Raw genomic sequence first — 13,651 nt, forward strand, 5'->3', positions numbered from 1 at the left:
AAGATTTATGTAAAATAAAAGTTTATTTTCATTTGTGTCAAACTATTTCTTTTTCAATTTAATATATTTTTCTAATATTTCAGTAAAATATGCTTCTGAACAAAATACTTTAGCATACAATAGTGCTTGTTTATGAGTAAAGTTTGACTGAATAAATTTTGTAAGGAGTTTGTTTACACACAAGCATCCATCCACTCAAGAGTATAAAACTACTAACCGTTGGTATGATCGGAAGTATTCTGATGTTCATATATTGAAAACTTTTGAACCAGAATACTAAATCTCAATAGAAATCCTGGGCAAATTTTGATGGAAGGTTACGTTCGTCAAAGTCAGCAGATTTTACGTATAAAATATTATGACTTAAAATCTAGAAAACTCATTATAGGCTCTGTAAACCGATTGGTGGTTTAATGACGCTTTTTATATTCAGTTCAAATCCGGATCAGCTCAGTATTTCGGATAGATGTCAAGCAAGTGTCATCAGTTACGTAACATTTAATAGTTTCGGGGAAACCATTTTCATTTCAACAGTGTTTGTGTGGCAATAGAGCTATCTGGGGATCACTGCTATTTTGAATCAAAACTGTTTTACGTAACTGTTTTTCACTGGTTTATATATAACGATGCTATCATATTATTGCAATCGAATTTGTTGGATGTCATGCAGTGATGTTCAGTTTTGCCTGTTCCGACTGTATATATTTGATAATGGCCTTGTTTTCATTTTTATTTTAACATACAGCATTGTTAAATCATAGCTTGATGTACAGATTTGCAGTCTCATATAGGCATGGATGACACAAAGATATCAAGTGATAGAGCAACAAAAATTGTGATTGAGTCTGAAAAACGAGACGAAAAAAGGTTTTCGAATACTCTTCATCCGAATTCAGCAGCCTTAGGAATACCTAACAGGTTACGAAATGGTCGAAAATTACAGCAGACTTTCAGCTGTCCAGCTCCTTCCAGACCTAACATCGAAACCGCAAAGACAACGCCTGGATCCACTCGCAGACTTGACTTTGGAATAAAACGACATAAACGTTGTCCAACTGACGTGTCAAAACCGTCTGATCTCCTCGGTCGTCCTTCCTCTGCAAATTCTTGTCCAAACGACGCGTCGTATTATTCTAATCCTGGCACTTCGCAACACCATGTCACCATTGTTGAAACGGACAGTAAAAACAATTCGCCAAGAATTAGAAATTATCAAATAAAATCAGTCAAGAAAGGAGTTCCTGTCATAGATCCAAAAGATGAAGCCGTTAAGAAGATAAAACTCAAAAAGAAAGGTACACATTGTTATAATTCGACAGAAATATGATATAAGCATGTCGGGGCTTTGAAAATTGCTGTTTTTGTCACGTAGGTTAATCGTTTTCTATATGCGTTATAGCAGTAATACATCGAAACACAACTATGCAGGGTTGTCCAAAACGAATCGAATATTCGAAAACATTCGAATATCAAAGTATTCGAATACCTTTTTGGCTGATTTTCGAATAATTCTGAATAGTAGTCACTCTTCGCCGTCAGCGAGGTGTTTCACTTCTAAGTGAAATCTTCGAACGGTTTTTGGCGCTTTGTCATTTAAAACCACAATTGTTACAACACCCAATAAATTAGCCAGACTTATTAGGAAATATAGTTTATACTTTTTTTCGCTTTTTGAGCAATTACTAGCAATTAAAATGCCTGCCATATTAATTTAATTCTGTTAAACATAACCCGTGATTGCGTCAACTTATGAAAAAATAAAAGCATTGCTATCGTGTATTAAAATATCATGGCAATCTGTGAACATAAAATGTGCGGAAACTACCCATTATAATCAATTTTTGATTCAAAGTTTTGTACCTACTGAAATATGAAAAGCAATACTACAATATCAGGCAATCTGCGGACATAAAATGTCTGGTAAATAGGCAGGTTGTAGATAACAGTTATTCCATTGTTTATTGTATGCAATTGATTCATGCCATAAAATATGCTTTTCACTTGAATTTATTTTTGAATGTATTTGAAATTTCATATTCGAAAATAATAATTTTGAATGTATTCGAAATAGTGAACTATTCGGTTTTGGCCATCCCTGCTCGTATGTAACGCAGGCTTGGTTCAAATTAAAATTGAATACCAAGGCGCTAGGTTACAACGACGCAGAATGAAAACTATAGCGAAAGCAAATCACTATTTAAGTTTCCGTGAATCAAAAAAATTTAGCTTTAAAACTAATCCTTTGGATGGAAATACCCATCCTCTAGTAAAGGAAGTCATGGAGCAATTTTGTTGATGGATTGAAAGGTATGATCCGCATTTTTTTTTTAATTTTTTTTAATTTTAGGGAGGTTGCTCCAAAATTTAGCGAGTGGTAATTTTTTTGTTTTAAGTGATAAGACTTTGTAACTTATAAAAATGAGTATTTGACTGATCATCTGCACCGACATATGAGCCACTTTCTTGATATTTAAATACATTTCTATTTACGTTAAGAATTAAAGTGTGGGTCACACCTGAAAATTAGGGGGCGGTGTTTAAAAATTTAGTGTGAGGGCATTTAGTGTTGGGGTGTTCACTCCTTTAGAGATATCACTGGGAGTGACCATGGTGGAATGATATTATATTGCCATAATGAAATATCAAGAGAAGTGCCATAAATATCACAATTTCTCGATGAAGAAAAATTATTTTTGCATGCTAAGTTACAATTTTTACATGAAAAATTGAAAGTACTGCAATTTTCTTTTCATACTGGAATAGCTCTTATGATCCCTATTTCCGTATTCCGTGAAGGTCATTTTTAGAATGGTATAATCGTACTTATTTTCCTATTAGTAATGCTGTAAAATTTTAAAACTATGGTACGTCAAGTTCGCGGCCCAATTTACTTTATCTAAATCATAAACTAGGCTTCAAATAATTGCATTTTCCAAACTTTGTTTTGTACAACGCAATCTGAACATTTCAGTCTAAATATATCCGCGAAGTGAAAAGCGTGTCGAATCTTACTGGTGTCTTCATGTCATTTTGGTCATTCATAATGCATGTCCAACCGCGCGCGGTTATTTGTCCTATTTGAAGAAGATGACACTTCCTTTGAAGTACTTCTACTTGGAAGCGTAATCCGACAAGTGTGGGTATACTGATCGCTGTAGATATTGAACACCACTATTATCGTCAGGGCTTAAACATATAGTCGCCAACTTTGATAAAAAAAAAAACACTCAGTATCGTGGTCATTCGCCTTTGGGACTACATTATGAACGTAAATGTAAGCAAATCGATAGCTTAGTGCATATCCATCGTCACCACATCGCTCACTTTTGAATTTAAAAATAGAATTTAAATATCCCCATCCGGTGATCTGTCGTTCGAAACCGATTTTCCTCCATCTAAGATTTTCATCCTGTATGCATTATCATTTATTATGTTATTGACATAATCGCAGGAGACTTTACTTATAAAATCATTGGCTGCTCAGTGTGACCCTAAAATATAAAAGTTCAAGTTTTCATTAGGCGAAAATGAAAGCGATTTTCCCGGGGTCTATCATCACCTTCACATTTTTCATGTCGTCTTTGGGTTGCCTTAGCTTACATAATCGTTACAGTACTTATAACAAACTCAAATACTCAACTAATTATATTACCTCTTTATGACTCTTTAATGTTTTTCATAGCTTACAATACAATGATATAATCACAATACTTATCTTTCAGATCTCAGGATAACACCCTATTGGATTTGCCAAAAAAAGAAAGACGGGATAAAAAGGAACACCACGGCGTGGATTTTCAGCACTTTCGTTACGTTCGTTTGTGTTATTTTCCCCCTTACGTCATTCGCTAGTGACGTAGCCTTTTACGTCACATGTAGTGACCATTATAATCATACAGCTGAAATACTGGAACATGTGAGAACAGAACATAGCACAAAGACTGAATCTAAAGCAGATTCCATTTTGTCTATGAAGTTATCCAAAGGAAACGAAAACAGCCAAAATATTAAAACAAAAGACGAAACTCCCACGTCCTCTGAAGGTGTTCGCCCGGCTCCATTGGCGTCCAGATGGAGACGATCGACATCACAGAAAACCAATCGCATCAAACGAAACTCAAACGATCAGTCAAACAAGAATTCTTCTTCAAAAAAGACATATTACATCCGACCAAAATATAGAATACGCCACAAAACATTTTACAATTTTCATAAAATAAGGAGAGGGAATTCAGTGACAAGACCGAGTGATGCACATAGAAATCAACAAGACTCATTTTACGCAAATCCAAATCAAAATATAGGTTCCCAACGGAATTCGGTAAAAGGTCCACGGCAAGTAAAAGGTAAATAATTGCATGAATTTTATATAAGATCACTAGAAGTGTCGTAGGTCAATGCGACCTAACTTACCTAATATCGAGTCAATCGAATCCAAAATCAAGTTCTTTAATATTAGTTCTTTTTGTCGCATCTGCGATGGGATCAATCAAGTCGCGTTTTTTTACGAAATCGATATAACCCGATAAATTTGTATACCGTAGGATCTACAGTCTTCCGCCAGACCAATTTTGAAATTGAAGAATATAATTTCAATGAAACATCAGCTTGTGATCCACCATCCGTTGTATTGGATTACATGTTAACTGATGAAGCAGTAGAGGAACTGGAGGCTCATCGACATGTTACAATAGATATTTTTGAACCTGTTTTCATATTGGGATCGTTTCCATCTTTAATTCTCAGCATATTAACAAGGTAACATAATCTGTTTTATTAAAGTCAGTTTGTTCAGATAATTCATATTATACAAATAGATGAAACGAGTTGAAATATCAGGCTGGGAATAATCTTATCATCATGCCCCAATGAAGTTTTTCTCCATAAAAATTCGAAAATTACATCGTTTTGCTGACTCATTTCTTATTATCGTTATCGTCGGAAATTAGATTCTAGGTTTTTCTATCTATTTAACGATGCCACAAATGATATATATATTAATAACTCCAGAAATATGATTCTGATGTTATGTTAGATATACCCTGTAACAACGTGATTGAATTGGTGATGTATATAATGATGTATATAATATATTGGCAGAAGGCAGAGGATCATTATTTACCCTCCATACAGATTTTCGTGATCAGTTTTGTTCTAGCGTATTCTTCTATAACTGATAACAAATGTCGGTTTTGGAGTCCCAAGTTTCGATTTTTTGAAACATATCAGTAAAATTGAAATATTTTAAAATGTCAGAGAAATTTAAGTAGTTAACTCTGAAATTCCGGTTTTAAAAGTGATAATAACCACTCAAACGTTAAACTGTGTAATTTCATATATATTAAAGTTCATTTGGCTCAAGCGAGGTTACGCAAATAGAATTATGAAAATTAAATTTGTACGGATATTGAATTTTAACGAAATATGTCACGCCTACTCTACGATTTGTTTGTAAATACGTAATACAAAACCGCAAGAAAATGGGGAATAAATAGGAACCTTAAATTTGAGCGCAGGGTCATTTTACTTCAAACTTGTCACAAACAATATGAACGCGTTATTAACAAACGAAGAGTAACAGTGAAACACGCAATGGTTAATGGCATTTCACCGTCATCAAGGCATGCACATAACCATTTTTAGATTACATGTGTTAGTGTGCAGCAAGACTCTTGAATCAAATAGTATAGTCATCTTTATTCTTGCCACAGCGTCCTTGCGTGTAAGGCCTAGCCCTAGAGCAAGGAAACGGAGTTAGTCTTGCGTAACCCCAACTGATATTTATATAAAACAATGTGTGTTTAGTGTCAGATTTTGTCATTAGCCCTGTTTCATTACACTCCCTATTTCTTTATCATTTCAAATTACCTCAAATCCTCCGAATTTGACATAAAGCTGACAAGAATTGATTATTTCCTTATTAAATCCGTGTATTAATTTAGGCGCTGTCATGAGGCAAATTGACCGAAAAATTGGTTAGATTTACAATATCGGTTAGCATTCCTTGACCAATAATTTAATTTGGAAGTTCCTATGAAAATTGAAACTCTCGCATTCTTTATTTACTCATGAACTACCCTATACTCATGCTTTATTTTAAATGTTTTCAAATCAAGTAAGTGATTTTAGGTAAATTAATCCATGTGTACGACAAGCATAAATGCACTGGGAGAACTAATTGACCTAAAAATTATAGTTTTTATTACGTTACTTATATCTAATACTTTGTCAAGGATGCCCAAATGACATTTTTACAAATTCAGTATCAAAAATATCCTTACCAGATGAGTCAAGGATGCCCAAATGACATTTTTACAAATTCAGTATCAAAAATATCCTTACCAGATAACTTCGAGACAATAATATTTAAAATTTTGCAAACGTAGATTAAGTTCTTTATGTTCCTGTGTGTTTCCGAAAAACTGAACGTAAATTAACAGCTTAAATTTTAGGAATTTTACAATTTTCTTCCCGGAAACACCGCGAAATTTAATTTTGTGTGTTTTTGGTATGCAAGATATCAAAGATCAAAGCTTTTGGATCCATTTGGCCTACTTTTTGGTAATTTGAAAGATATTCACCTACATTTTGCTCAGAATAACCATTTTCCTTTGCAGCGTAAAACGCTTCCATATTAAAATAAAATATATTTTGTCGACTCCGTAACTGTTTTGTAAATACTCGCTCACTTTGCATATATATTAACTTTCACTAAAGTGTATAAAAGTGAAAATGAATGAAATAAGTCAACTATATAGCGTATGGGAATAACGTTATGAAAATTGCATGTATAGTTAAACTTATTTATAGGACACCTTACAGTGTGGTAAAGAATGACTCGTTGAGTCATCGTTTATTGGACACGTAAGTGGACATAACGATCGTTTCAATATTGTGTTGTTGTTGTTTTTTGTCATCATTATCATTAAAAAATCGCTTTTCTCTTCGAATACTGGACCAATTGCATTGAAATTTTCAGTGGTTGAAGATGGAATTTTCTCCAGAAGGCTATTACTTTCATTTTCTTTCAAACTTCCTGGGAATTCTATAAGATTTAATATTTTATTAAAAATTCGCTGTATTACTTTTTAATAAAACGATTTTTAATCCGCCAAGCGTGACGGCCAATTCTGGAAATTCTTGCTCAAAAACTCGGAAGATTTTTTAGGTTACCGGTACGCGTGATGTTGTGAACTACTGCTTCGCTTGCTGTCCATATATTTGTAGACTGCGGTATTTACTGTTATGATACCGTAGTAACTCGAATCAGTTGGTATTTCATATCACGTTGAAACGGAATCGTCACAGAACCTGTAAAATCCGTTTTCCTGTAACAGTGCTGCTTTGCCGATATGGGAGCCCAAACAGTCATTTGAAAGCGGGGCTTGCAGTCACAATTATATATATATGTAAACGAGCTGCATTGACTTATGAGGAAGCTAGATGTTGACAATAAGCAATGGTTTCCCATCAACACTGAATATTTAATAAGGTCCGTAAGATATGAAGACGAATTTGTATTGATGCATACAGGAGCAAATTAGCACTTGCTAGCAAGCTGTCAAAATTTGTGAATATATTTTCGTTGAATCATTATGTCTGTATTATATTAATTATTGCCAGCTCAATTCATTTTGAAATGACTCATAGGCTGAAATCATCACCGTGTAATATATTCTCACTTCAGGATGTTAAAATAATATTAATTATGCAGGCCGCCTGCAAAGGATATTGTTGAGGTGTCTAATCTGCATTGATATACCCGCATTACGACGACAATTCTCTCTAAAAAAATCCTACTGCACTGTGGAGCTGTTTGTATTTTCATCAAACGCATACTATTTATAAACCATTATTCAGCCAAAATATTATGAATTTGTCCGGAATGAAATAAAAAGTAACACATGCATAATAAACTCGCACGAGCCAATGGCATAGTATCATAGTACCATAACAATTTATATGTAGCTCTCGCCATCCATATAAAATACTTCGTGACTCTGCGTCAAGCAATGTTAGTCTAAAAACCTACATCTGAATAAGTCTTGATAAAATATTGATGCGTATACCATGTCATTCTTAGTTGAGTTTGTAGAGAGCATTTACAACAACGTTAACAAGAAATTTGATATCAGGTCCCAGAAAATCTCAAGTTATCGACGCTTAATGTAAAGTGCATAAATAAGTTTAAGGCTATATATTTCCGGTGACTAATTCATGAATATTTTAAAATTATTATAGTGAAAAAAAGAAAGGGCAGCCATTGAACCAAAATTAATATTCACTTACAAACAATTCAAGTTTTCCAAATTCAAGTCTAATCGATAATATTTCAGTATTTGATATAAAATAAATTTTATATTTACAGGTTAGTCGTTCTCGTCACCGGACACAAAAATTTTCTCTCTGCTTACGTCATCAACATGGCGTGTATGCCCTTACAACTTATAACAGGAGCATTGAGCGTTCACTCCGCATCATATCATCTCGGAAAAAAAGGGTTCGAGTGAGTTTATTCAGAATATTATAACAGAAGCAAACATTATAATTTTTTTTGTAGCCCTTTCTTAATACCTTTAGTTTATTTTCTTCAATTGGTTGTTTTCTACTGATATGTTGCAGTAAACACGGAGAGAATTTATTATTTCCTAAGTACTTTAATTTAAAACACTGAAGAAAATCACTTCTTAGATAGAGATCTTTCCCTTTAACTCAAAAGAGCTTGAACCTGATATTTTCGACCTGGTTTGTGAACATGGTGTTCCATAGTTTTGAATTGCTATTAACTATAGTAACTAGTTTATTGCGTCCACAAATTTAATAAAGATACGTTTAATCCAGTTCCCTGGCGGTTGACTTTGTTATACATAAATGATGCCTTGGAAAAATGAAAATTTCGGACATGTTTTAATTATGAAAATTTGCTTGTCATTTTCAGCAAACAAGATCGACAATATCACTATATTTGATCAAAAATTCTCCTTTGACTAATAACATGATGACATGTTTGATAAATACACATTGTCACTTATTGACACGAAAAACTGCCCTGATTCACTGTGATAAAATACAATACTTGGTTAATGACAATTTAATTTCAGGTTAAAGTGTTTGCGGTGTACATTTATTTTCAGGTGTTAACGAAGTAATACGGTAGTATTAGAAGATAAAATATAACGTTTTTCGTATGTGTAGCTATCCTGCAAGTTTTTTTTGCAGTACAGTACATACAAAACTTCTGCGTTGATTTTATAAACTAGCAACTTTATAATATCTGCAGGTGTTGGCATTGTGCACTAGACGGTGATTGTTCAGACATGGGTCCTCTCTGGTGGCTTCAGGATGGGGTTACAAAGAGTTTGCTCGTTGCTATATTCACAAAAATTGTAGATGGGATCGCTGGTGGATTAGTTTTATTCATTGTAAGAATTTTATTAGCATTCATTCTTTACAATATCTCAATGATAGAGACGTACAAGTATTGCCATTTACCTACAAAAGTAATCACCCATGATAATTAACCTTAATAAAACACAATTATATATCATAAATTTGACAAAAAGTGACATGGTACTACGTGTGGAAAACAATAACCTACTAACAATGTTTACGTTTAACGAGCTGCAGAAAGAGAATCGTAAATAGAAGAAAATCATAATCACTCGGCATTTACGTATCTAGTTGTCCTACATCAGTTCTAAATTGCCCGAGCTAATTCTCATTTCTTTTTAAGGTCATAATTCGTCTTCTTTGGCCCGACGGAGGTCACGTTACGTTTTGGTGGAATATGCTACGAGGATTGGCTATTTTCATTGCATTTGTCTCCTGCACCACTGTGTCACCATTGCTCGTTATCACTCCAACAATGAGCGTCATGAGGTAAGCTTGGACAGAGTTTTGAGAGCGACACCTAGTGAGTGGCACCATACAAGTTAAGTTTTTTTTAATACACTGCGCCTTATTCGCTTAAAAAGAATGAGAGATATTATTACTAAAATCCAAAATAAAGTCTGAAATTGAAAGTTTTTCATTCTCACACGCAAATACATATATATTTTAATCGATTATCGAAATAGATACTGTTTATTGTGACACTTTAGAATGCTGATTTGAAGACTTGATACAGTTTACGTTGATAAGTGGTTTTAAATGCAATACTTTTCTGATAAAAATCTCTGACATGATAAACATTTTGAATTTTTGTTGAAGCTTAAAGATTTCACATATTTTGTACTATGTTGCTGTCAAGATGAACAGCTGGGCTTGTTGCATTATTTATTGCCTTTTCTCGCCTTTCAAGGTCACCGCCGGCACGCGATCTTTAACATCGAAAAATTATTGTTATTATTTCCTCGCTCAATTTATAAGATGGTAGTCCAGCATATTTTCGGGCTTCAGTAATTGCAACTTTCACTATTGTTCCGTCATAATCAACTGCCAGCTTCCCTCTTGATGATGCTTCATTTCTAGTTCAATTCCGTTAGAATGGACCATTGTGACTAGTATGAACTCAACGTATTTGTTGCAACTTACGTACTCAGGGAACATGAACTTTTGCGGTATTTCACAGGCGAGACCGCCAGCGACCGTCAAATTTTATCTAGTTGTATGTACAAACTTTTTTAAATATTTATATAAACATCGATAAATATCATAGTTCGTTCAGATAATGATAGAATATACAGCTTTGAAAATATGTTTTTGTCATCCTCCACTAATATTTATTTGAATATCAAAGTAACCATACGTATATTTTATCCGGAGAAAACTTTCTTTAGAGAAGGGAGCGTTATTTCCCCAATGATGTCATACACAATATCAAAACTATTCTGTGCTTGATCTCTGACTGGGAGTGATAACAATAGAGTTGAGGATAAAAAATTGATATTTAAATTAGACTGATTAATTCCCAATAAAAGTTATATTTAACAAAATTTGCGCAAGCACATGATAGAATAAAATGTCAGGGCCAAATTGTGTTTTATATAAAGTGAGAATAATTAACTGTCACGTTTCGTTAAAACGATTCCGGTTCCTAAACTTTTGCTTTACTTGTATTTATTGGACACGTAGTGGACATAGCGATCGTTTCAATATTATGTTGTTGTTGTTGTTGTTCTTGTTCTTCGACACTTTTCGGGCACCTAGTGGAAAATCTAAAAAGTCGCCTTTCTCTTTGATTACTAGACCAATTGCTCTGAAATTTTCAGTGGTTACAGATAAAATTTTTCTCCAGAAGGCTATTACTTTTATTTATTTCAAATATTTCTGTTAGCTCTGTGAGATTTGTTTTTGTTTGCTATGACGTCACCGAACGTTCTGCGGACATCGGACGCCATTTTGTGTCCGACTGTACTGGTTCGCATGGTGTGAATATATTTGTAGACTGTGATCTGGCGGTACGGTAAACCGTACTGTACTGCGAACAGACGTGTCCATATATTTGGGCGTAGCTCTCTTGTTATATTTATATCAAGAGAAATATTATGGTGGTAATCCTCTTGCACTGACGAGTTATTCTTTTATTTTACCTCAAGGTTGGAATTCATGGAACTGGCAACTCCATTTCCCGGTCGAGATGGATTATTGTTGGCTTTCACAATCATGATGAGTCTCGGACTGGCCGCTTGGTGTCTCTCGTTCGGCGTTTTATTCATTCATGTTTCATACAGCATGTACATGTATTGCCGTGAACGAACGATAGATCGTTAATGGTGGTTTCCACCTCACAATTTTTCTACACTGTTCGTTTGCAGAGGACACTAATTCTCATGAAATGGAAACTGCAAAAATCATAACAAAGAAGAACAGTATGGTTATGAATTTGAGTTGGGTTGCGCGAGACTAACTTTTCTATCTTTTCTCTATGCCTATATGCTAGTGCAAGGATACTGTAGGCTGGAATAAACATGACTATTCTATTCAATTAAAGAGTCCAGCTGCACACTAACACAAATGTATTTCTGTAACGTTTCGTCCGACCAGAGTCAGACTTCCTCAGATAAGCAGTTTACAACAATGGCAAGAAATAAATTTGCTAAATGAATTTGAAATATCATTGAATAGAACAGTATGGTTATGGTTACAATATTTAAAGCATTATTCTAAAGAGAAAATGGGGTACGAAAAAGGCAGTCATTCTTCGAAATCGTTCATTTCTTCATAGAACACTTACACACGTAATACTAATACATTTTTAGCTCAAGCATTATATTACTTTGGGTTATGTGTACTTTTGCAGTTTTACCTTGCCGTTTTTTTTTTTTTTGGTTGAAATATTTTCCATCAACAATATGGAAACCCCTTTATTAGTTGGGACGTTAATCGATTACGAACCAAGCATTCAATTTTTTGCGACAACTACAGTTTTAAGACCTAAGATTTATTTTATATTTATAATAAATGCAATTGATATTATATTACTTATTCGTTGACTCTGGGCGAGGTATATACACAGAGTGACCCAACGAAACGAACACATAAATTCATCAATTACTCCTATGGAAAAAAATAGTTTCAAAAATCTTGGATTTGTACAAAAGTTATGTTCTCTCTAGAACGGTGGTTCCCAACCTGGGGATCGCGAAGCATTTTTCAGGAGGGCACGGAATAAAATAATTTTATGTGCGACTTTTTCTATAAAATCTATCGTAATCAATGATAGTAAAAATTAATTTGTTAATAAGCGGAAAAATTGAAAACGAGAAACAATGGATACCAATTTTAAGACTTCGGATTGACCAATTCCAAGCTAAGGTCTCCCCACTTCAGAACACTCTTACCAACATGACCTCTTATCTGTTGACAGCACGCATTTTAAGTTGATTATAAGTCTCTGGTTCCAAACCTTTACCTATTTTGGAACCCTCCCTCCCACTCTTTGAATATTACTATGTTTATTGAATCTCTAATGGACCGCTTTCCAATGTTATGCGCAAGACGCATCCCCATTTGTGTAGAGCCAAGTGATTTATCATAACAAACTGAATTAATATGCTACATAATATATACCCAATGCGAAGTGCTTGCGATATATATAAAAACAAATTGAAATTCCTCTTTTAGGGAAGCATTGCGATAAGTGCCTAATTTTACCCCTTGAGCGTTGAAATGTTATTCAACTTTGCGGTCGCGGCAGAGAATTTTTGTAGACGTGGCAGCTTCAAAATTTCATCCAAGTATGTTCTTCATTTTTGGCCCACTTGGTCATCTTCTAATATCAATTCAATTGCTAATCTGGAAGTTTAAAAGTCTACAGAAGGCAAACTTGATATGAAATGAGTAACATGAAAGTACGAGTTATGATTTTTTATAAGCGTATTTTCGGGTACCGCCCACGCCGATTTTGACTCCCGGTATTTGCTGTTCAAAAGCTAATCCAACGCGAGTAAATTGGTTTTTAAAAATAGGTCATGTAAATCCGTCTAATATCTGGAAATACGGTACACATTAAATAGTAGTGATAGTGCAATTTTAATTTTGAAGATAACAAGGTAATAATTTAATAATTGATAGCATTTGGATCGATTCGAGATAACTATTTTGCAGAAAACTCATTAAAGCTTCAATATCCTTTCTTTTGTATGGCACACTAATGCAGTCAGGATATGTCAGAAGCATCAATAATGTTTACTGGGGCACAGTACCCTCG

At 34.1% G+C, this 13,651-nt stretch overlaps 1 protein-coding gene across 1 annotated transcript; it reads left to right on the forward strand.

The window, feature by feature from the left end:
* The first annotated feature begins 242 nt into the window (after positions 1-242).
* Positions 243-12,282, forward strand: LOC120341904 (uncharacterized). Its single transcript, XM_078110845.1, has 7 exons — positions 243-1,295; positions 3,723-4,346; positions 4,545-4,758; positions 8,369-8,506; positions 9,281-9,422; positions 9,734-9,879; positions 11,538-12,282. Exons 1-7 carry the CDS (start codon positions 794-796, stop codon positions 11,710-11,712), a joined length of 1,941 nt encoding a protein of 646 aa, XP_077966971.1. The 5' UTR covers positions 243-793; the 3' UTR covers positions 11,713-12,282.
* The last annotated feature ends 1,369 nt before the right edge of the window (positions 12,283-13,651 follow it).

This window comes from Styela clava, chromosome 3, assembly GCF_964204865.1.
Source record: "Styela clava chromosome 3, kaStyClav1.hap1.2, whole genome shotgun sequence".
Lineage (NCBI taxonomy): Eukaryota > Metazoa > Chordata > Ascidiacea > Stolidobranchia > Styelidae > Styela > Styela clava.

Bases quoted from the DNA above. Each gene is read 5' to 3' on its own strand.
- LOC120341904 (XM_078110845.1), top strand. From the start codon at position 794: ATGGATGACACAAAGATATCAAGTGATAGAGCAACAAAAATTGTGATT. The intron at 4,347-4,544 runs GTAAATAATTGC...TGTATACCGTAG, and splicing joins AGGTCCACGGCAAGTAAAAG to GATCTACAGTCTTCCGCCAG. The intron at 4,759-8,368 runs GTAACATAATCT...TTATATTTACAG, and splicing joins ATTCTCAGCATATTAACAAG to GTTAGTCGTTCTCGTCACCG.